The sequence below is a fragment of the Vulpes vulpes genome, chromosome 6 (assembly GCF_048418805.1).
Source record: "Vulpes vulpes isolate BD-2025 chromosome 6, VulVul3, whole genome shotgun sequence".
Taxonomy (NCBI): domain Eukaryota; kingdom Metazoa; phylum Chordata; class Mammalia; order Carnivora; family Canidae; genus Vulpes; species Vulpes vulpes.
The window spans coordinates 49,167,133-49,192,818 of record NC_132785.1 but is presented as its reverse complement, the minus strand read 5'-3'; the positions used below and the strand labels follow the sequence as shown (position 1 = coordinate 49,192,818).

The 25,686-nt window shown below is 37.9% G+C and overlaps 2 protein-coding genes across 3 annotated transcripts in view; one reads left to right on the top strand and one right to left on the bottom strand.

Annotated features, from left to right (window-relative positions):
• UBAC2 (UBA domain containing 2) overlaps positions 1-25,686 on the bottom strand; it is a 176,493-nt gene that overhangs the window by 115,917 nt on the left and 34,890 nt on the right. For both annotated transcript variants that reach the window (XM_026003686.2, XM_072760935.1), the window contains exon 4: positions 25,158-25,267. In XM_026003686.2, the coding sequence (XP_025859471.2) occupies positions 25,158-25,267 (110 nt within the window). The remainder of the gene's footprint in view (positions 1-25,157; positions 25,268-25,686) is intronic.
• GPR18 (G protein-coupled receptor 18) lies at positions 14,546-19,187 on the top strand. The gene is made up of 2 exons (XM_026003688.2): positions 14,546-14,765; positions 17,971-19,187. The coding sequence occupies exon 2, from the start codon at positions 18,004-18,006 to the stop codon at positions 18,997-18,999; it is 996 nt and encodes a 331-aa protein (XP_025859473.1). The 5' UTR covers positions 14,546-14,765; positions 17,971-18,003; the 3' UTR covers positions 19,000-19,187.

Here is a 25,686-nt window from a genome sequence, read left to right as displayed (position 1 = left end):
ATAAAACAAGATGGCTAGGAGTTGGTCACTGCTGAAGGTGGTGAAGTTGAAACTTGGGTTCATTACGGTATTCTCTCCACTTCCGTATCTGTTTAAAAATTTCTGTAATAAAGCCAAATACCAGAACAAAGACAAAAATCAAAGCATATGCTGCTTCAGTAACCTCAAGAAACTTAAATACAAGCCCCTCAGGTCAAGGCTAGATTTTTAGACCTACTCAGAGATAGAAGACATGGCTTCAAGCTGCTTAATTAAGGAGTAACACCTGGGACTGTGCCCAGATGCTCAAAGACCTGTGTATTTTACAGAGAAGGCTAAAAATACTCCACTCCGCCCGCTGAAGCAGTGAAGACATTCAGCTCTCATCAGGGCCTTGAAATAGAAAAGAATAAACTGCTCCAACAAATAGTTAAAATCCATGGCCTATATCATACCTAAATTTGTGGTCTAGATTGAAAGGTATAGAATGGTATGGAAACTCTAAGGTAAGAAAATAATATAAAAGTCAGTCTGGGACAACAAAAATCCCTGGGAACTCATCAGTAGTAAAAATAAAGTCCCTCTGTAGGAATCCTTTCATGAGATGGCACATAGGTGCTCCAACAGCAAACAAAATCCATTGGAAATGAGTTCACAATCAAAAATCACAAACCAGGATCCCTGGGTGGCTTGGTGGTTTGGTGCCTGCCTTTGGCCCAGGGCGTGATCCTGGGGACATGGGGCTGAGTCCCGCATCAGATTCCATACATGGAGCCTGCTTCTCCCTCTGTCTCTGTCTCTGCCTCCCTCTCTCTGTGTCTCTCATGAATAAATAAATAAAATCTTAAAAAAAAAAAAATCACAAACCATAGCAGGCTGCAGCCTGCCCTGAGGGGGAATTTGACCACTGGAGAACAAGAAGTAACAGAACAATGTGTAAATGTGTTAAATGGTTACATACTTTCTTAAGGGAACAAGAACAATACTGGATGGTGCCTCCATCTCCAGAAGATTCATAAATGGATCCCTACTGCCCTCTGCATAAATGCCAAAGTCTGTACAATTGCCTTAAGGCCCTGTGACCTCTCTTATTTTTTACCCTGACTTCATCTCCTACTAACCACCTCCCCACTCCCTCCACTCTGCTACACCTACACAGGTGCCTCAGGCAGACCTGCACCTGAAGGCCTGCCTCTATGCTGGCAGCTCCATATGCCTGAAATATACCTCCTCCAGCCTGCCACATGGCTCACTCCTTGACTCCTCCAAGGGCTCTGTTCAAATGTCACCTGCTCACTGAAGCCATTCCTGACCATGCTGTTTAAAACTGTAACCCCACTCACACCCTGGTATTTCGTGTCCTGTCTGGCTGGTTAGTTGGTTTATTTATTTCTACACAGCATATATCATCATCTGACATACTACATATCTTGTTTACTGCCTTCCACTACCAATTAAAATGTAAATTCAAGTAGAATATTCTGTTTTGATCAGTTTAGGATCCTTAGAGTCCAGAACAGCATCTACCATAAACCTGGTGCTCAGTAAACACTTGTGAAATGCAGAAATGGGGAAATTAGAGAGAGATGATCATTCTTGTAAAATATGTGGGAGAATTCTCTCATTCATATCTGCATGGACACATTGCACACTCAAACATTTACTAAGTAGTTACTTTATACAGGGGAGCATCAAGGTATTCCTTTCCTCACTGGAAATTCTTCATTTCCAAAAAAAAAAAAAAAGATGAAAACTGACTTTACAAAAATAATAATTTACTACAAAATATTATTCTTTAAGTTATTAAAAGTACACAGAGAGTATAATAAAAATCACATTTCACGGTTCAGCTTCCTGTTCCTTATTTTTATCCTTCCTTAGAACGAACTCATGTGTTTGTCCACAGCAACACCACCAATTTCTATATGACTATGTGTCTAAGTAAAACTTCTTGTCTCCTACTTACCCAGTTTATGGGTCTTGAGAATATTCTTATTGTTGATACCTATACTTATATGTGGTTTTTTATATAGAAATGCTAGAAATGGGTATTAAAATCTATGATTCCATCTCTGCCCCAGAATCAGCTAAGATATATTATAGTATTATATTATCCACCTCTGCTAAATTCCAATCGTTTTCTTACAAACAGGTACATGCACATGCATTCTGGTAAAAATACAGCCTGTGCCTCATGCAAGACCTCAGAGACACAAATCACTAAACAAGATTACTGTATCCCTCCAACAAAAATTGCTGCTTATAATTCTCTTTGGTTACCCAAGAATTTTCAGGTGACAGAGTACTTTTTTTCCTTAAGGTTACCACTGGGGTCAAGCAAGACGTTACCTCACCTTGCTTAGTTATAAATTTGGAACTGAACTGTATTGAGCCCACTCATAATCAGAACCTAAAATTATTAGATTTGTATCTTTAGGAGTTTCACAATTACTATACCTATGGTGTTTGAAATACTTGGGTCACGTAGTTTAGGAAAAGAGAAGCACACATACACAATACTGGTTTTAAATTCTATAGCATACACATGCTTTAAAAAATATTCACATGGTATCCAAGCTGTTCAAGCTGTTTGTACAATTGCAACACGTCTCTCTCATTTATTTGATTACAAAACTATTTCACCATTTGGGCCACATTTAGTAACTTTCAGAACAGGCTTACAGCTTCTATTATCAAGTCCTGCCTCACGCTGCCATCTAGTGGTTCACAGAGTGACTGCAGGCAAAGCCTATTAAACTTCCAACGTACTCTTTCAGAAAAATAGTTTTAACACAGAAGCTTAAATAGTCCATATCAAAGTTCTATAACAAAAAAAAAAAAAAAACAAAGTTCTATAACAACTGTTAGTAATATATATAAAACATAAATTATTTTATTTTACAAATGTTTCAAAGAAGTCATCCTACCAACTCCTTATCTAGGTCTTGTCATTTTACTCTTATTTTAATAATGTCAAGATTACTTTCATTTTGTTCCTCCTTAGGTACTTTATTTTCTGGAACTATATATATATTTTTAAAGATTTTATTTATTTCTTCATGGGAGACAGAGAGAGAGAGAGAGAGAGAGAGAGCAGAGACATAGGCAGAGGGAGAAGCAGGCTCCCTGCAGGGAGCCTGATATGGGACTCAATCCCAGATCCTGGGATCAGGCCCTGAGCCAAAAGCAGACACACTCAACCGCCGAGCCACCCAGGCATCCCTGGAACTATATTCTTTAAAAAATTTTAAAGACTCCTTGCTCATAAGAAACCAAAATCAATCATTTAGATTATATAGAAAAATAACAGTTCATTTTACAATAGTTTATTGTACACATAAGTACATTTTACATTTGTACAGTTTACTTCAATGGTGTAAGAACTCTATATTGCACTGAATCATTGTCCTTGTTATTTTATTTTTATTGAGGTAGAATTGATATAAAAGTTACATTAGTTTCAGTGCACAACATAATTCAATATTCATGCGTATTACAAAATGATCACTTACCACAATGTGGTAATAAGTCTATTAAGATCTGTCACATATATAGCTACAAAATTTTCTCTTTTTAAAGATTTATTTATTTTTAGAAAGAGACAGCAGAAAGAGGGACAGAAGGAGAGGGAGAAAATCTTAAGCAGACTGATATATTAATCTTAATACTGATATATTAATCCACTGATATATTAATCTTAATACTGGCCAAAATTTTATTAGAGACACTGACATCTGAACCGTTTTTAGTGCTGTTTTAAATGGTGCTAATTAAGTAATTTGCATTAATCTAATTCCACATCACTTGACAAAGCCAAGGGAGACGTAAGCTCTGTGATGCCTGGGACCAGTCTGTCTTGCCAATAATTATACCGTATGTGCCTAGCACAGTGCCCAGCATGAAATAGGTGCACAGTAATACATAGATGCTGCCTGAGTAAATGAGAGGTAAATAAAACCACTCCCCATAAGGTTACAATCCTTTAGAGGCATGTGACTTGTAAACAACAGAATGAAATAACAGCCTTAAGGAAGGATACTAGCAACAGAAAAGAGGAAGAGGTAATTAGCATTAGCTGGCTTTGGGCTTTACTCACAGTATATATTCAGAAATGTTCAGAGACTGCTACAAATAAAAAGCGTTTATAGGAGGAATTTGGTCTATTTAGTGCCTAATTTAGGGATCTCACAGATACACATTCCCATGTCCCCATTATGCAGTCCCCTCAACACAGAGCCAAGACAAGATTTGAGCATAAACATCCTGGCTCTAATTTAGAAAAAAAAAAAAGAAAAAAAAGAAAAAAAAAAAAGTGTGGAGCCTGACATGGGGCTCAATCTCACAACCCTGAGATCATGACCTGAGCTGAAACCAAGAGTCAGATGCTCAACTGATAGAGTAATTTTTTTTTAATGCTTTATGAATTTATGTGTTATTCTTGCATAGCGGTCACACCAATCTTTTCTGTATCATTCTGATTTTTATATATGTGCAGCCAAAGGGAGTACTGCAATATAATATTAACTTGTCATTACAGTAAACACATTACATCAACAAGAGTTGTTTGTATCTTATAACTGAAAGTTCGTACCTTTTGACCCCCTTCACCTATCTCTCCCACCCCCCTCAATCCCTGGTTCTGGCAACCACCAATCTATTCTCTCTATAAGTTCAATTTTGTTCAGTTGGGTTTAAAATTTCACATTACTAGGGCACCTGGGTGGGTCAGTCAGTTAAGCGTCTGCCTTTGGCTCAGGTCAAGAAATCAGGGTCCTGGAATCAAGTTCTGCCAGGCTCCCTGATCAGCAGAGAGTCTGCTTCTCCCTCTCCCTCTGCACCGTCCTCCCCCCCAGTACTCTGTCTCTCTCTCAAAAAAATAAATAAAATCTTAAAAAATAATAAAATTTTACATTATTGAGGTCATCAGTATCTTTTTCTGACTTATCTCACTTAGCATAATGCCCTCAAATGTCCATCCATGTTGTCACAAATGGTAAGATTACTCTCTTTTTAAATGAATATTCCATTGTGTGTGTGTGTGTGTGTGTATAATGAACCCACAGTATAGAAGAACACAGAATCAGAGATGCTCAGGGGTTGAAGAGCTTCCACAGGGGCTCCATTCCTGCTACCTGCTCAGTGTGTGGATTTCCTAGACAACATCTCTACCCAGCGCTTTCCCAGCCGCTGCTTGAGTATCTTCTGTGTCTGAAACTCAGCATCTCCCAAGGGAATCACTTTGCCTTGAGACCGTGAGTGTTAGTGTTATTCCTTACCAAGTCCAGTAACTTCCTATAGCATCCTCCCATAACACCTTAATTCATCCTTGGCCATGCTGCATCCCCAATTTTTAATTCCACATTCATAGAGCAGCCCATTCAATAAGTGAAGACTGTTCTCCTGCCCTATCTTCACCTCTCTGGGATAGACACTGCCCACTCTCTCAGCCATTTCTCACATGGCAAGTGTACAACCTCACCCCTTCCAGATACAGTGTCATAGCTATTGCTCTTTGAAGACACTACTAGCAGTCCCCCCAGAACTGTCTCTCTTTTATCTCTAGGGATTTGGTTGCCTTGCTAAGGATTGTTTCCCAGCCTCCGCTATGATTATATGAGACCACAGAATCAAATTCTTGACAAAAGTGTGTGAGCAGAAGTGACATTTATGACTTCCAAAGCATCTGATGAAAAATCAATCCCTCATCCTGGACTTGCCTCGGAATTCCTTCAAGCAGGCTGGAAACAAGGAGATCCACTGTGGATGATGACTGAGTCCTAACAACTCAATTCCTTAATGACTTCCTAGAACAGAGCTCAACTTCCTACCAGGGATGTTACAAAGAGAAACAGACATCTGTATTCTCAAGTCACTGCATTCGGGGCTTGTTACAAGAGTTTAGCCTAAGGGTACTTGGGTGGCTTGGTCAGTTGAGATTCTGACTCTTGGTTTCAGTTCAGGTCATAATCTCGGGGTTGTAGGATTGAGCCCCTTAGAGGGCCCCATATTCTATGGGGGGTGTGCTTGAGATTCTCTCCCTTTCCCTCTGCCTCTCTCCCTACTCATGCTCGCATGCTCGCTCGCTCTCTCTCAAATAAATAAATCCATCTATTTATCTATCTTTAAAAGAAAAAAAAACTAAGGCAGGATGGCTCAGTCAGTTAAGCATCTGCCTTCAGCTCAGGTTATGATCCAAGGACCCTGGGATCGAGCCCTGCATCAGGCTCCCTACTCAGTGGGGAGCCTGCTTCTCCCTCTCCCTCTACTGCTCCCTCGTTTGTGCTCTAATAATAAAATCTTAAAAAAAAAAGAATACACGTAAAACAAAACTAAGAACTTAGGTTCTACCACTACTAAAATACCTTCCCAACTTTTGTAATTTGAAAATTTGATGAGCAGACATGCTATATTTTTAAAGCAATCATTGATAAATATCAGTCAGAATGAACAGGGAACAAAAACACTCTAAGAAGGTAAATGTAATTCTTCATTTTCATATTATTGTACTAATAGAGGCAAATGATTCTCAGGGCATAAGAAAAAAGCACTTGCAAGTGGAAGGCTCTGAAGTAAGCCAATTCTAGAACAGAGCTTGTTTCTGCCTACCCTATTTTACACCCTTCTGGATAAAAGAAAGATATTGAGCACTAGAGGTACTCTTCAGATTAAATTACTGGGAAAGGCCCTCTAAAAACATCTGGATTTTACTTAGGAAAATCTACCCTAATATTTAAAAATGTAAAACTTTTCAATTTCTCCTTATCATGAGACTATGATAAATGAGTGCTGGACCTAAAACTAATCCAAAAGAATTTCTGTGTAAAACAAGGCACACTCAGAGTAAAAAGGCAACCTATGCAAATAAGAGGGAATATTTTGCAAATCATACATCTGATAAAGGATTATTTAGAAAATATAAAGAATTCCTACAACTCAGCAAAAAACAACCTGATTAAAAAATGGACAAAGGATGTCATGAATAGACATCCAGAGATGTCTATTTTTCCAGAGAAGACATATAAATGGCCAATGAGCACATGAAAAGATGTTCAATGTCACTAAACATCAGGGAGACAAAAATCAAAAATACAATGAGATTCCACCTCACACCCACTAGAATTGCTATTATCAAAGCAAAACCAGTAACAAGTGTTGGCAAGGACATGGAGAAATTTGCACCCTTGTGTAATGGCGTAACCATTACAGAAAACAGTGCGGTGGTTCCTCAAAAATGAAAAACAGAATTACAACACAATCCAGCAATTCTACTTCTGGGTATACACCCAAAAGAATTTAAAGTAAGGTCCCGAAGAGACAGTTATATACTCATGTTCACAGCAGCATTAGTCCTAAGAGCCAAAAGGTGGAAGCAATCCAAGTGTCCATCAACAGAAGAATGGATAAACAGTATGTGGCTTATTCATACAATTCAGACATGTGCTATAGTATGGATGAAACTTGAGGACATTATGCTCAGTGAATAAGCCAGTAACAAAGGACAAATACTGTATGAATCCACTTAAGTGAGGTATCTAGAAGGTAGAAAGGTGACTGCCAAGGGCTGAAGAGAGGGATGGGAGTTGTTGTTTTTAGAGTACGGAGTTTCAGTTTGGAAGGAGGAAAGAAGTTCTAGAGATTGGCTGCTCAACAATGTGAATGTACTTAATTAACACTACTGAACTATACACTTAAAAGTGGTCAAGATGGGGGCAACTGGCTGGCTCAGTCAGTTAAATGTTCTGACCTTCAGCTCAGGTCACGATCCTGGGGTCCTGGGTTCAAGCCCCAAGTAGGCCTCCCTGCTCAGTGGGGAGCCAGCTTCTCCCTCTCCTCCCTGCTCATGCGCTTTCTCTTGCTATCTCTCTGTCTCTCTAATAAAAAAAAAAAAAAAAAAAAATCTTTTTTAAAAAATGGTTAAGACAGTAAACTTCATGTTATTTTCCCACAATTAAAACATTTTAAAAGCAGTATCAAATTTGTTCCAAGGCCACCTTTACGTTTAACTCTTAGTAGAATACCAGGCACAAATAACATTTAAAATAGAATTTTCTCAAGGCCCTAGCCCAGGGATACAAAGTCCTACAGTTCTTCTGTAGGTTTCCTAAAAAATGGTTTCCTAAAAAAGATAACATGCAATGAAGGCAAACATGGTCTATAGCTGAAATGTTTTATTAGAAGAATGAGGACATATCTATCACTGAATACTACACAATACAGAAATACTTAAAAAGTTAACATTAAAATATTTTTATTATCTTCTACCAATTAAGAGCTTTTTAAATTTATTTGGAAAATAAATAAATTAAAATAAAAATAGAAATTTTATTCCCGTCTCAACAAGACTTCAAATCAGGTAAAGATGAAGAGCTCCCAAACCACCTACTTATCTGTAGGTGGCAGTAAAAGCACAGTGTTTTATGTCAATGCAGCCTTGAAATACCAATTTTCAGTGGCTGCATTAACTGTGCAGGTTCTCCTACTGTTACTAAATTCTTTGAACTTCTGTAATACAATGTTTCTCCTGCCCAAATCCTTTCACCCCCAGCTGGTACTCCAACAACCCCAATCTTTTATTTATTTATTTTTTGGGGGGGGGTCTCATTCCTTGGCTTGATAGGTCTTTGTGATCATATCTACCTAGAAACATGAGGTATTCAATTCTGAGGACATGGCAGTCTTTTTTCTTACAGAAAAACACACACACACCAGTCAAATCAATAGCCTATTTACGAAGGGCCTAAATGTGAAGCATTCTGTTAGGTACTCGGAAGTCCCTGAAGATGGATGTGCCAGGTCGTTACCAAGACACACACACAATGTACAGAATAACACAAAAGAAAAGTGTGCTGTCAAGGAAGGAACAGCAATACAACCATCAAGGACAGATATCCCAGGCACCTCTAACTCCCAGTTCTAAGAACTTCTGATTACTGTTAGGGGAATAAAGCCTATACTAGGAGCAGGATGAAGCAGCCCAAGGGTCTGCATCCCTCGGTCCAAACACATACCCCTGCAAGCTCCCTGTGACTCTCTGAAGGTGGTATCACCTACCTGCTTCCTTCTCCTGTCTGTTGAGATTCTTTTAGACCATGTGGCTGGCTGGTGGCAAGAGGCTGTATGAACAAAGGTCATACACTTCTCATCACAAATATCCATACAAGGGGCCCCTGGCCAGCTCAGCTGGTAGAGCATGTGACTCTTGATCTCGGGGTTGTGAGTTTGAGCCCCATACTGGGTATGGAGCCTAATTAAAATTAAAAAGAAGAAGAATATCCACAAGAAAAGTATAAGCAATAAGAAAATAGCAACTGACTCATCACTGGGAGCACATTAATTTATAAGCATAAGAGGGAAAGTTCTGGCAAACAGCTCTTCTGAGTAACCCAGAAATCAGTGCAGTTTTATCACCAAGGAAACAAAAAGCCTGCCTGATTTTTGGGTCTTCCTCTGCAGGCTGATTATAATGTTTCCTCGAGGTCCTCAGCCACCAAGAATGATAGCTCTCCCGGGAGAGGGTGGGAGACACAGTGACTGGACGGCAGCCTGCATCTGGTGCTTTCTCACAGCCACTCCTGCTGCCTACCGCATATAAGAGGGATGGTTACAGGAGAAAGGTGAAAGGAGATAGGCAAATTAGCTGCAACCATCGAACAAGCTACTAGAAATGGCTGTGTAAAGAATGAGCAGAATCAAATCTGTTAAGAGCAAGTTGACTTAAAGATAAATGGAAAATGAGGTAAAAACACACACTGAAGACCACCACAACATAACACAGATGGAGGGCAGAGGCCAGAAACACACAGACCCCTCAGCGCTCTGGGTGCTCTGTTTCAGATGAGGCCCCAGACACCTACATACACATTCAAGGCTCTCTTGGGTTTCTCCAAATGAGTCCTGGACACATTGAGGTTTTTTTCGTGCAGTGATGTGAGGACACAGATCCCCAAGTCCTGGCCCATGTTTCTCATCTGCAGGCCTACAAAAATTCAGAGGGAGACAAAGATAAAATACCCACTGTAGCGGGAAGAGTTACTTAGAATTGTATGGTGCCAAGGGTGGGAAGTCTTTCCAGAAAGCCTTATCCAACTTCCCCTTTCTTCCAGTTGGGGAGAGTGATGATCAGCGAAATGAATTTTTTTTTTTTTTAGGATAACTCAGCAAATTAACTAGTGGAAGAAGCAGAGCTCCCATACTACACTCCCAGTCTGAAAATTCCCAAGAAAAATTTAAATGTGCGGCGAAGCAAGAAAGGGGACATTTCAGGCAGGAGAGAGAGAAAACTAGTATTCTGGTGTCTAAAACATATTTTACATAAGCTCCAAGGAATTAGAGGATTCACAAGACATCTAAAAAAGTTACAAATACAGCTTGCAAGAGGCAGAGACACTCAACCCAGTCCTTGCCAACTTAAAGCACAAGCTTTAAAACAAACAAACAAAACCCTTTTTGAATATAAAATATAACACACATACCAAAATATAACACACATACCGGAAAATCCATTTGCTTTTTTTCCCCTTCTCCATCCTGTTCTGTTCAAGAGGCTGAGGGTACAGACTGCACCCAAAGGCCCCAGCTTTCGCTCTGTTCGGCTGATGTGAGCCTCAGAGCAGACCGAAGTGGAGAGAAACCCGAGGCTGGGGGATTTATTCCCCTGGTTCCCTCAGGCTCACTGTCCCTCAACAGGAAGTCACTACTAGTCTCCAGGCAGGTTCCCTTCCTTCTAGGTTCTAGTAACCCCTCCAGCCCTAGATTTCTTCATGCCTAAGCGGGGGCAGACACCACAAGGCAACAGTCCGGCCAGTTTCCCCTTTTCCCACAAGGTTCCAGTCTTGTGTCATGAGATCCTTACAAATAAACCCTCCTTGATTTATCTTAAAATCTGTTTTTTACAGACACCCTTACAGATAGAAGGACAAACCATAAATATGCAGCTTAATGAATTATCACAAAATAAACACTGGAGTTACTAGCACTTAGATCAATGAACAGAACTTGCCAGTATCCTGGAAGTTCTCCCGGTATGCCCTCCTTATTATATGCACCCACAGCTCTCCAGAGAGTCTCAACACCTAAGCATGAATCCCTAAACATTGTATTTCAATTTGGTCTACTTTTTGAAATTCACATAAATGAAATCATAAAACAGAAATTCCTTCATGTCTGGCTTTTTTCACAAAACATAATATACACAGATTCACCTATATTGTTGCACGTGCCTGCTATAGGATTCATTTTGATCATGAGAAGCATTCACCTGTACTCTACACAAGTGATATTTATCCATTCTACAGCTGAACATTTGGGTTGTTTCTAGAGCTACTGGAAATAATACTACTATAGACATTCTTACCTATGTTTCCTGATGCCCAAGAGCATGCATTTCTACCTAGGAGGGGAATTGGAGTCATGGGGTAGATGTATCTTCATTTTACTACTTAACAACCATTTTCCAAACTAAAACACCTGCCAGCAATACACAAGAGTTTATAGTTGCTGGATATACTATTTCCTTTAATTGTAAGACCAGAGTCTGTAGAAAGCCACCAGATACCACACAGTTCTACTCAATCAGCTATCCTCAGGACTCTGATTGGACTTCTGGTCAGCTAGTGGAATGTTACACTGCTCACTCTTGGCCTGGGGTCTTGCAAGATTTCAGTGGGTACAGGACTAATTTTACTGTCATGTAGCAGCCTTCTCCTAAGGTCCTCTAAGTGAGAGAATCTTAGTATCTTTAAAGAGCTCTACTTTCATTGCTGATTTACATCTATTTTAACTAGAATTATAGATCACTTTGGTCATCTAGGCTCAATTTATTTGCTATGAGTTAAGTAACTGCCTGATTATATGTTTGTAAAATTTTCCAACTGTACAAAAATTGCCAAGGAAAAGGAATTTGAGAATTGCTAAATTTATAATTTAGGAAATCAAGTGAAAAGGAGGTTCCAATTAACTGACTGTAGATTTATAGCTATAAGCTGTGGACATTTTCTCTTAAAAACAGATTTAGACAAATAGTACTACCTCAATCTTCTTTACCCACAAAACACTATTCAATTAAGCTCCCTCATTAAAAGCAAAAACAAAACCACATACACAAAAACAGAACAGGTCGTTTAGATACAAGTTTGACAGAGACAGACAGTAGAGTAACAAAGATTCCATGACCTCAAAGTGGGGGACCATTAGGGCCAAACTGTAAGATTCTCCTCCTAGTTCAGAGCATCCTCACTTCCCTCACAACCCTCTTCTTGGGAGACAGGTGGGCTGTTGACCCACCACTCCAGCCTTCAGTGCTTATGGCCACCCACACTGGGAAAAATGAACATCAAGGACAGTGATCCCCTTCCCAAAAAGTTGGGGTAAGGAATGAGAATGAGGGGCGCCTGGAGCCTCAGTCGGTGAAGTGTCTACGGCAGCTCAGGTCTTGATCTGCTGGTCCTGGGATCAAGGCCCACATCAGGCTTCCTGCTCAGTGGGGTGTCTGTTGCTCCCTCTTCCTCTGCCCCTCCCTGCTCATGCTCGCTCTCTCTCATTCACTCTCTCTCTCAAATAAATAAATAAAATCTTTAAAAAAAGGACTAGAAAAAAAAACCCCACTTACACATGCAATGATAAAGAGAAATATGTTAAGAACAGGAAATATAATTCTATTTGTGGTGTAAACAAATCTCTAATGCAGAGCACGTTTTATAATTGGGATTTAATGTATAAATCTATTAACTACATCCTTCCTAATAATTATGAAATTGTCCTAACTAAACTATATTCACTCAAAAACTGGGCTCAAGTGCTAAAATAAAAATTCTTTGACGTCTTTTAACATTCTAAACCAGAATTCAAAAATGGAACGAAAACAGATTACTTCACAAAATGAAACCCCTTGGATATCTGTAATCCCTTTTCTGCAAGGTGAAAAATTTCTCTTTTACTCATATTCCAAAATAACTGAGGAAAGTACATCTGCATGAACAGTCCCAGAATGACGTAAGTTTTTCTACTTGAATAAAAAATTCATTAGGCTCAAGTATTAAAGAAGCAAACTAGACACTTAAGAGTTTACTTCTCAATCCATTGTTTACTTACTGCCAAAAGGTTTGGGGGAATTGTTCCCACTGTAATTCTTTTTTACAACCAACATACAGGTATTGTGGAGTGCCAGCAACACAAAGAACAGTGCAAAGTGTCACAGGTCATGGAGAGGAGAGAGAAGGGTCACTGCCAGAGCTTGAGTCTCCACATCTGTCTGCTGATTGGCAGGTCCCCTCCCCTAAGAGGGTCAAAGCATCCCTGATGCCGTTACCCCACTCAGTAATCCACCCAGGACTCCCTTGTCCCTCTACTTCTTCAGTCACAGTCCACCAATATTTATTAAATGCTTGCTACACACACACACACACACACACACACACACACACACACACACACACCACATGCCAACCCCAAGAAACTATGGTTTTTATTTGAGGACAGAAAGAGCACAGGCCCTCAAACTGTCTTAAGTTCAAAAAACAAATAGTTAAGTTCATTTACCTTTTAAAAGTTGACAAATCATGCATAACCAAAAATAAAGTAAAATTTTAAGACAAGCAAATGAGATTTTTTTTTTTTTAAAGAAAAGAGAAAGTTTAATGCAACAGGGCAGACAATGATTAGGTTTGCTCACTTCCCTTTCCATTGGTTTCACTTCCCTTTCTAGGTTAGAATACTCCAAACATGTAAATTATTCCACTAAAGAATTCCAGTCCTTTCTTAGCAATTTGCAGAGATGTTTATATAAAAGGAATTATTTCTAGACTTCCATGCAACAGAAAAGGGTTAGGATGCATTGGAGATTAAAAATAAAGCAGGGGCAGTTCAAGTCATGATCTCAGGGTCCTTAGATTGGCCCTATGTCCAGCAGGGAGTTGGCTGGAGATTCTCTCTCCTTCCCCCTCTGTCCCTCCCTCACAATCCCCTCTCTCTTAAAACAACAACAAAAAAAGACAAACCAAAGTGGATAAATGCAAATGCAACGCAGAAGCAAATAACAGAGGACCCCAATTTTAACCACTTAGAAATATCTTAACAATAAAAGTGGGCATTTTATGACTTCAGGAACTTTGTAGTGCAGGGTTAACTCTGTTTAGATTAGTACTAAGTGCCAGACACTATGTTCAGCATTTGGGATTTTTCTGGTTTAGAGGCCTCATAATCCTATCACATGAGTATTATTTCTATCTTAACCGTATAGAAACTAAGCAGGAAAAGAGACTCAGAGGGGTTAAGTAACTAAACAAAGTCCCACAACTTAAAAAGTGAAGAAGCTACTATGAACCCCATTCTAGTCAACATCAAATCGCATTCTCTTTCAATAGGTGATGCAGACTTTAAGCATCAAAGTAAACAAACTGAACACATTTTCCTCTTTTTGTTTGATTCTCTTTAAGTACATGCCATCACTTCAAGGGGAGTTTATGCTAATCATGACCTCATAAACAAATCACTTGTGAGAGAAACCACATCCAGGGCAAAGTCAGAAGTTAAAAAAGCCTTATTTCAGAGAGTACTTCCTGAAAGAGACAAAGCAGCAATTGCAGCCAAACGAGTACCAACTCCTGTGCCAAGTTTTACATTTGAAACAACTCTGTAAAGGAAAAGAAGAGCCTGAAACAAAAGAAATACTGCAACTTCTTAAATATATCATTTCTAGAAAGAGCTATTTTAACACAAGATATCTCTTTTAGATAACTGGGTATGACGAAAAATGTTCTTCTCTAACACAGCCTTTTGATGGACAGGAGGTAAGTAGCATTTAGTTAATTTCATCACATATTATCCACCAGGTAATGCTACACTAAAGAGGTATAAACTTCTAGTTATAAAATAAGTAAGTCATGGGGATGGAAAGTACAGTATGGGAAACATAATCAATAATACTGTAATAACTTTGTATGGTGACAAAAAAAAGTAGTGCTAAGTTACAAAATCATTTAATAATATGTTGCTGACACTATGCTGGCAAAGGACCTTGAAATTGGTTATGCTGTCATCTTCCTGCACTATTAATGTGATTTTTTAAAATTTATTTTCAACGTTGTTTTATGTTAATAGTAAATAATTTTTTTCAACTTAAAAAATGCTGATATGATAAATCGTAAGTATATTTAGGAGTCTCTGTCACTTGGTTTCAATTACACTGTTTCACAAAATGTATTAAATGCTTTAAAAAAAAAAAAAAAAGACTATGGGGCACCTAGGTGGCTCAGGGTCAAAATCACTGACTTTATTTTTGGCTAAGGTCATGATCTCAGGCTCTTGAGATCAAGCCCCACATCAGGCTCTGTGCTCAGTGCATAGTCTGCTGGAGAAAAATTCTCTCTCTCCCTCTGCCCTTTCCCCTCACCATACTCTCTCAAATAAATAAAGCTTTATTTTTAAAAAAGACTATAGATAATCACTGAATCTAAAGTTTTTAAAACAGTGACTTGAAAAAATAAAATGCTGACTTGAAAATAATCACTTTCTAATATTTATCCAAAAATGTATCTGTGTGTACAGAGCACAACCAATCTGGTAATGCCTTTAAAACATGCATTACACATATTTTTTTCAACCTTAAGCAAATGAATACAAGTGTTGGTGACATAAAAGCAGCTTGAGCCCAATGGAGGTTAAAAATTTTACTCATAAAGGGTTTGTAACTATGAAATTTACATGACAAAATTCAGGGATGAGGATGGGGGAAGGAAGTCCAAACACAGTATCAAAAGAGAAAAAAGAGGGACGCCTGGGTGGCTCAGCAGTTTAGCGTCTGCCTTCAGCCCAGGGTGTGATCCTGGAGACCCGGGATCGAGTTCCGCGTCAGGCTCCCTGCATGGAGCCTGCTTCTCCCTCTGCCTGTGTCTCTGCCTCTCTCTCTTTCTGTGTCTCTCATGAATAAATAAATAAATTCTCTAAAAAGAGAGAGAGAGAGAGAAAAGATACAAAATTTCATTTATATTACAATTACTACTATTTAAAAATTCAATGAAAATTTAAAAATAGTCAAGAGTCCAAAATTATTCTCCTCGATATGATACTGGAGATTTTTCTATATAATACTTTTCTCATTTGATAGAAATTAAAATTCTAGTCACATCAATATTTGGATATTTTAATAATATAAGTATAGGCTACTAATACATAGACTTCTATTCCAAAATCATATCTAACCTAGATACTTGGCAAACTAGCTATAGTCAAGAAGGAAGGAAAAAAAGGAGAAGGTGTAAAAACGAACTCATATCTTGTGTTTGTCCACAGCAACTGCTCAAATTCTATTTATTTATTTATTTATTTATTTAGCTCAAATTCATTTTATATTCTCAACAGCCCCTGATGCCACTAACCAGAATGCTAATCACCCCCACAGTTCTCACTAAAGACAGACTCAGGGTTGAATTAGAGACAGCCCACTCTGCAAAGTGACATTTCTGAAGGAAACTTTTCTTACACCTCTAAGTCAAGGGGATACCACAAGATTCCATCTCTTCATAAGCACCTTTATTCTTAAAATCACTGTTGTTGACGTTGCATCATGGGTGATGGAAGTTTTACTCTGGTGAGGGGTCAATGATATTTATAATCACAACTGAACTTTCTATTAGAAGTGAACATTTTTTTTTGGTGATGGGAATTTGTTTTTGCATGCATCTAAAGTTACTGAATGACTTCTAATTAAGAACTACTTTTTCTTTAATATTCCTTTTTAAAATTTAATTTGCCAAATAATACTTCAGTGTCTTTATGTAGTTAGAGTAAGGGCATAAGAGTTACTAGACTAGCAATGTCCTCTTCTCAAGGTGTTGTTTCCTGGCACATCAGTGACGTCCATTTCCGGGACACTGGTAAATACCATCGGGAAGACAGCATTAAGCCCTTCCAACTAACTTTGAGTGAAAAACTAGCTCATCTATTCTTCTAAGAGTCAGGTTCTTGATCTGTAGACCATGGCAGAACACGCTGTTTCTAGAACTATGATAATTGAGAAAGAACATAATACTATGAGGAAGTGTTTCCATTTCAAAAAAAAAAAATAGGCTTAATAACTAACCAAGCAAATATTCATTGACAAACTAGAGTAGCTGCTGCAGGTCCTTCCTTCACTCATCCATCAATTCAGCAAACATTTACTTAACGAGGACTCCTATGGACTCAAGCAGCAGTGGAAATATAGCAGCCAAAAGGAAAAGTTCCTGCTCTCAAATGAGAATTAATGTGAATCAGCCAGTTGTGTGGTTCCTTTATTAGTTTTCTAATCCACATTTTATACATTAAAACTATATTTAATGAGTAAAAGTTAATCTTTTGGACATTACTAACCTGGATTACAAAACATTTAAACAGAATAAAGATGATAAAAAGTAGCAAACTATTTTGTAAGATTCAAAATTCAGAATGACGTTCTCCCAATTAGTCCCAATCCAAGAACATTTATTATAAGAATAACTGCTACCCAATTACACACTACAGGAAAAAGTCATTTTAAAAAGGAGGGGGGGGTTCCCCTGGTGGCTCGGTGGTTTGGCACCTGCCTTTGGCCCAGGGCATGACCCTGGAGTCCTGGGATCGAGTCCCATGTCGGGCTTCCTGGATGGAACCTGTTTCTCCCTTTGCCAGTGTCTCTGCCTCTCTCTCTGTGTCTTTCATGAATAAATAAATAAAATCTTTAAAAAAAAAAAAAAAAAAAAGGTTATTCCCTAGGGGAAAAGGGAGGCGAGCAGAGAGAAAAAATAAATAAATCTGCCAGTGCTTTATAACACACAGACCATTTTAATGGGTCAGTGCACATGAGTAATAGTATCTAGGAAGTGGATTTCTTAATAAATACTAAGACACATATATTGACTGTACAACATAAAATACTCTTAAAATTAAAATCCACTGACACAGCAAGTCAAGTAGGAGAGTGTTAGGCATTTATTTTTCAAAAAGGTTTTATTTCTATTATTCTTAACTATTTTACAGTTTCTAAGTGTCATTCCCCCAACAATCTATAAGATGACCACTCCTCACAATCAAGCTCAACCTGGCCCTTCCAATAATTCACATCCAGAAGAATACAAGATCGCAGCCCTTGTCTTCTACAGCTGTATCTTCATAATTGGATTATTTGTTAATGCCACTGCCTTATGGGTTTTTAGTTGTACTACCAAGAAGAGAACCACTGTAACCATCTATATGATGAATGTGGCACTATTGGACTTAATATTTATAATGAGCTTACCCTTTCAGATGTTTTATTATGCAAAAGGTGAATGGCCATTTGGAGAGTACTTCTGCCAGATTCTTGGGGCTCTCACAGTGTTTTATCCAAGTATTGCTCTATGGCTTCTTGCTTTTATTAGTGCCGACAGATACATGGCCATTGTGCAGCCAAAATATGCCAAAGAACTTAAAAACACAGGCAAAGCCATACTAGCATGTGTGGGAGTCTGGATAATGACCCTGACAACCACCATCCCGCTCCTACTGCTCTATGAAGACCCAGATAAAGCCTCCACACCCCCCACCTGCCTGAAGATTTCTGACATCACCCACTTAAAAGCGATTAACATGCTGAACTTCACTCGACTGATATTTTTTTTCTTGATTCCCCTGTTCATCATGATTGGGTGCTACTTAATCATCATTCATAGTCTCCTTCACGGGAAGACATCTAAGCTGAAACCAAAAGTCAAGGAGAAGTCTATAAGGATCATCATCACACTCATGGTACAGGTGCTCGTTTGCTTTATGCCTTTCCATATCTGTTTTGCTTTCCTGATGCTGGAAGGGGATGAGAACAGTTACAATCCCTGGGGAGCCTTTACCACCTTCCTCATGAACCTCAGCACCTGTCTGGATGTGATTCTCTACTACATCGTTTCAAAACAATTTCAGGCTCGAGTCATTAGTGTCATGCTCTACAGAAATTACCTTCGGAGTGTGCGCAGAAAAAGCTTCCGATCAGGTAGTTTACGGTCACTAAGCAATGTAAACAGTGAAATGCTTTGAATGATAAGCAGGTTTCTATTTTTAATTTCTTTATATTCACTTTACTAACTATCCTAAGGTCACTGGATATTCTGTATGATATTACCAAGCCCCTTCTCTCCTGAAGAAAAAAAAAAGAAACTTAAGAAACACTTTTGTGAGATCCTACTATGTGGCAACATAATTAAATATTCTAAGTTTCTAATGAATTCATTATTTTTATTTTCAAAACTTGTATAAAACATATTTGTGAGTTACTGAGAGAAAAATATCCAATTTATATCTCAAAATCAAGCTTTATCTAAATACACAGTTGACAACTTTTTGGATTTAATTCTATGTGCAAGTGAATCATGATGTCAATCAGGTCAGTAGGCCAAAAAAAAAAAAAAATCCACTTACTATTCAAAATAAATTAAATTATTAAATTATAATTTGATTTAAACCAAAACCAAAGTTCCCTCTGGTTTAGTTTACATTCGGGATTGATGGTCTAAATCTTACAATATTTTGTGTTCTAAATATCAAAGATTCCTACACAAACAATTATATTCAACCCATCACTGTTACTTGCCGCAAACCAAAATTAGCAGGAACAATCACCAGAAGGGACCTGCAAAGGCAATCACCATCAGCCCTCCCCTACTCTGAATTCATTTTCTTTTGGAAACAGACTGGAGTCATTGAATAACGCTTACAGAGAGCCTACTATGTACCATAGTCTACTTACAACCAATGCAAGAGACCTAATCTGAGACCCTATTTCTGCCCAACAACCCAAGTCCATTCCTATGACATGAGGTTTCTGCTGTAGGGTAAAATACTTTTCTCCAATATAAACAGTTTGCTCTTCTTATTGATTAAACATCATATTACAAGATGATGATTTTTTTCCCCAGGCTGTGTATCACAGTATAATAGCACCAGTCAGGGACCCTGGATTCTCACCCTAGCCTTGCCATTTAATCTCCCCTAATAAAATAGCAAACCAAGTAACTTCCCCATTTAAAAAGAAAAGAAAGTGAACTATAATCGGTAAAGCACATATTATTCTAAATATTATGGAAGCACGCAAATGAGTCTACCATTACTTCCTCTCTGCTAAATCATTTTCATTACTCTTAACATGATCACCTCTTAATGGGACTAAGAATCAAATAAATGCATTAGTTAGAAACGGATTTCTAGAATTAACATGGGTAAATTCATATTCTTAAAAAAAAAAAGAGAGAAACACGAAGGAGCCTAATCATAAAACAGTGTTTTAATACTGGAAGATCCCTTACATAATCTTCTCATCTAATCCTTCTGTTTTTGTTTTTTTTTAAGATTTTTTTTTTTTTTTTTTAATTCATGAGAGACACAGAGAGAGACCGAGAGAGGCACAGACACAGGCAGAGGGAGAAGCAGGCTCCATGCAGGGAGCCTGATATAAGACTCAAACCCTGGACTCCAGGACCACATCCTGGGCTGAAGGCAGGTGCTAAACTGCTGAGCCACCCACGGATCCCCTAATCCTTCTGTTTTATATATAAAGAAACCGAAGTCCAAAGATATTATATAACTTGCTCAGCTGAGAATCAGGACTAGAAACCAAGTTTCTGTTATGTTAAGCACCAATTTTCAATACTAAAAGCAAACAAGTTCACAGAACACAAACATTCTCAGAGCTACATAAAGTAGTCTCAAGGTGATACTAAGTCGTAGTTCCTCCACAAAGAGAAAACTACTTGAAGTTTTAAGTCTGAATAATCAAGTAAGCAAGGTACTTTAACAAACATCTTTCAACAAAAAATTAGGGGCACCTAGTTAGTTCAGTGGTTGAACATCTGCCTTTGGCTCAGGGCATAATCCTGGGGTCCTGGGATGGAGTCCCACATTGGGTTCCCCACAGGAAGCCTGGTTCTCTCTCTGCCTAGGTCTCTGCCTCTATCTCTGTGCCTCTCATGAATAAATAAATGAAATATTTTTTAAAAATAATAAAATAAAATAAATAATTATTTCTGAAACATGTGAGTTCCTGTATTGGATAAATAGGCTGTGGTATCTATGTAGTCATAGCCTACTCTCAACTATATAACTATACAGTTTAGTCTGCTCTTACATAATTTATTATTTTATTATTGTTATATTTAACTTCTATTTTTTAAAGATTTTAAGTACACCCAGTGTGGGGCTTGAACTCGCAACCCTGAGATCAAGAGTTGCATGCTCCTGACTAAGCCAGCCAGACACCCCTTGTATATTTTATGAAATGACAAGTTCTCTGCAATCGGTTTTCTTGATAAGAAGAATTTTATTTGGGAGCACAAAATACAAAAAAAGCTTTATTGACACAAAGTGGAAATATATCTTATGGTTTTAACAGTAAAACTACAGATAACTTAAAGCACAATTAAAAAATAATTTCATTAAGTGTTGTAAATCAGATACATTTTAACACGATGTGTGAAAACTCAAAATTCCACTTATTCTGGAGAACTTCGATTCTGAGAAGTTCTCAGAACATTGTAACACCCATATGTAAGTGCTAACAACTAAAAAATACCAAGTATATAAGGACAGGTATGTGACAGGCATGCATTTCTAGAAGCACCTAATATATATGGCTTTTAATGGAGTTATCTTTATTTTCAAAACATAATGGCTACATTTTCTGATTTTTAAATAACAGTCTTGAGAATCTATCAGATGCCAGGTATAATTTCTATTCAGAACACTAGAAAAAGAGATGAAGATGTCTATGTCCAAAGGCCTTACCTTATAGCCTTATGAAACGACACTGCAATCAAGACTATCCTTTCAACATTACAGAATGTAAGGCAATGAGTACATAAAGTAAAACTAGTTCTCCCTCAAACAGCCAGAAGAATGGCATGGAAGGCCCAGGTAATGACGACAATGACAACTTAATGTGATAAATGTTAGGAATCTTAATAAATTTGTTGGAATACACATAAAAGGATAATTACTGAAAAAAGAAAACCAAGCAGACATGAGAATACAAATACATAACATGTTAAGAAAGCTGAATGAGCAAGGGAGTGGCTTGAAGGGGACTGGGACCAGATTATGAGGGCTCTGAAGGAAAAGAAGAAAACCAATATGAGGGGTCAGTGTTGTTACTGCTAGGATGCTTGCATGAAAGAGCTAATTCTTTCCACTGCCTGGGAAATAGAGTACTGATCCTCAATTTACATATGAGGGTCAACTATAAACTGAGCTCAGGAAGGGAACTTGAGAGAGGTCACTTGTTCAAGATTACACACATGTACCAATGTGGGAGAGCTGGAATCTCAAATCTGGTATATCTGATAGCCAAGCCTCTGCATTTCCACTCCAGACTGGTCTGATGCCATCATGGAGGAATCTGGTTTTTACTTTGAAGGAAATGAGGATTTAAAGGATTTTAAAAAGGAAGACTGGCATGGTTGAACTTGCATTTTGGAAGGATAACTTCTGACCACATTGCATGGGATGCTTTGAAGTGGACAGCAAGACTAAAAGAATTACTGCAAAAGTCTAAGCAGAAAAAGATCAGAGTTTAGGGGTGCTTGAGTGGCTTAGTTGGTTAAGCATCTGCTTTCGGCTCAGGTCCATGATCTCAGGGTCCTGGGTCTGCCCTGCATCAGGCTCCCTGCTTACCATCTCCCTCTGCCCCTCCCTCTGTGTGTGCACTCACTTCCACTCTCCCTCTCAAATAAATAAATAAAATCTTAAAATAAAAAAATTTCAGAGTTTAGACTGACCTGATAGCAGGAGTAGAGAAGATGGGGTGAACAGATGATTTATACAGGACTTCGAATTAATAGGACCTGGTGGTGCCCCATTCCAAGGATGAGAAAAGAGAAAGACTGGATGATCATGTAGATGGAAATGCCATTAACAGAGATGGGAGCCCAGCAAAAGAGGAGATTAGAAGAGAGGAGAGCTTGGAACATGACAAATCTTCTCTGAGTCTTAGAAGTCACTAGGAAATATGACTCTAGCAGGATCAGGAGAGTAATACGGGCTGGAAATAGAGAGCTGGGAAACAAACAACAGATGTTAACTGTAGCTGACTGAAGCCATGGGAGTGGACAAGAAAGCCCAGAGAAAGCTCAGAGTGAGCTTGAGGAAGGAGCCACACATAGTAAGATCAAAACACACCAAGAGGGAGCAGAGTGCTGGGGTCAAGGGAGCAGGTGAGTTCACGAAATAATGGGTTGTCAAAAGGATTTATGAGCTACTGAAAGGTCAAATAGAACAACTGAAAATAAGCCCCAGACTTTAAAAATTAGTTGGTTGTTGGGGACATTTATAAGAGAAGTTTTAACAACAGTGAGGTTAAAAAAAAGAGAGTTAAACAGACATGAAGAATTGTAGAGAGTGCAGATAAATTTGGCATTGGCGGCAAAGAAAAAGGGTAACACGATGTGATGTAAAAAATACTGCAAGTGGGGCAGCCCGGGTGGCTCAGTGGTTTAGCCTTCAGCCCAGGGCGTGATCCTGGATCCTGGAGACCTGTGATGGAGTCCCACGTCGGGCTCCCTGCATGGAGCCTGCTTCTCCCTCTGCCTGTGTCTCTGCCTCTCTCTGCCTCTCTCTGCCTCCCTCTCTCTCATGAGTAAACAAATAAAATCTTAAAAAAAAAAAAATTGCAAGTTATAAAGCACACTTTCCTCTCTTAAGTTCCTGAAGCTTTGCTACCATCTAATGGAAGACGTGTTTACAAAATGCAGAGTTTATTAGAATAAAGATTTATGTTTCAAGAAGTCTATGTTTAGAAAAGCTTCGGGAGTCTTAAAAGCCATACTGGAATGTTTCATGATTTGAAAAGGAAAGAGAAATATATTCTCATTCAGGTGATGGCTGAATTAACATTCATATTGTCTTTCAAAATAGTTGCATATCTCAAGAGGTTATATAAAGAACCAAAAAGAATTCACCTGGATAAGAAATGTTTGGGGAAAACTGAAGATTAAGTAACACTGCTTCTCTTCTGAACCAACATAAATCATTCCTGATGACTACACTTCTTTCCACAATAGCAGAAGAGTCCACTTAAACTTCTCCATCTAATTATAATTACAACACACATACTCCAACAAAAACTGCGTAACAGTTATGACACAGAACTTTATCTGTCTCCATTCAGCTACCATTCAGGATCACACATTATTAAAACAGTCTACACTTAATGAACGCAACTACAATTAAATAAATACCATAAAAGCTACATTGTAAATATTAACAACCTAAGTGTAGGCTATTAGATCACTAACTATATTTTTAATATAGAGATCCAAAGTGAATCTGAATTAAGATACACTGAATACCTAAACAGTTCTCAAAAACACATACCTAAATTAAAATAAGGCAGAAGTTAGCACACACAGAATTTTAAATACTGGTATCTTTAGTTCACAGTATCTCATCTCTCAGACACTTAATTCCAAGATGCTTAAGGTTATATGTGCTACTTACTCTACTTTTAGACACTAGTTATTTCATAAACTAATACAGGTTTTTTATCATTTGGTTTTTAAAGAAGATCAACACAATATGAAAACATACACACACATACACAAACAGTGTTCAGTTGGCCATTGTGGGCTGGCTACAAAGTTATAAATTTTGTTTTATCTTTGGCAGAAGTATCTAAACAATATTAATTTTAAAAACATGCTTCAGAAGCTTAACTTCAGACAAATTATTTCTGAATCTAATTAACTAAATATTATTTAATTAGTTCAGAAAACTAAACAAAATTCCACCATAAAAATACAAAATTAATTCTACCTTCTGGACCAGAACAGGAAATTCATGAAAAATTCTCTAAAATATAGGATTTCAAAGCTGAAAAAAAGAGTGACTGAAATATATGGGGGTGCCTGGGTGGCTCAGTGGTTTAGCATCTGTCTTTGGCTCAGGTCATTAACCCCAGGGTCCCGGGATCGAGTCCCACATCACTTCTCCCTCTATCTATGTCTGCCTCTCTCTCTGTCTCTCATGAATAAGTAAATAAAATCTTAAAAAAAAAAAAATGAAAATGTGACTAAGTATACACTGGATTTTTTTACGCATAAAATCAATTTCACTACATCTATGAGTTTAAAATATTCTTTTACTCACTTTCATGTACAATAACTTAAATCAGATTTAAGTAATTATTAAGCTAATCTCTGAGAGCTACTTACAATCCAGAAGGCAAATTCCCGGCTGTAGCAATACCAAAGAAATACCACATAGCCTCAACGAGGATGAGGTCAACCAAGGCCGACAAAACCCAGGAACCCAGCAAAAAGGACTAAAAATAAAACAAGAAGACTATTACCGAAAGGAGTATTAAAAAAATAAACTTACATTTAATTAGAACCAGCTCAGGTACATTATTGTTTTAATTTGTTTTTATTATATAGAGTTTTCAAAATGAGGGTGTAAAGCCATATTGGTTAAATGTAGTATCACTTCCATAATCTCTAAGTATGGTAAAAAAAGATGTAGCACAATTTATTTTTAACAAGTAACACACAAACCATTAAACAAAATAAGTGACTAAAATTTTATTGAAGTTAAAATCCTAATAAAAATTTGTATTAGCCACTCACACCTGATATTATCTATTAACACTATCATTATTATTTTACTATGCAAGTGGCTTAAATTTAAATTTTTTCTTTGGCTAATATCTATGCTCCAAATAAGATAGAGGATCATGTAATTAAA

Coding starts and splice junctions, on each gene's coding strand:
- GPR18 (XM_026003688.2), top strand. CDS start 18,004: ATGACCACTCCTCACAATCAAGCTCAACCTGGCCCTTCCAATAATTCA.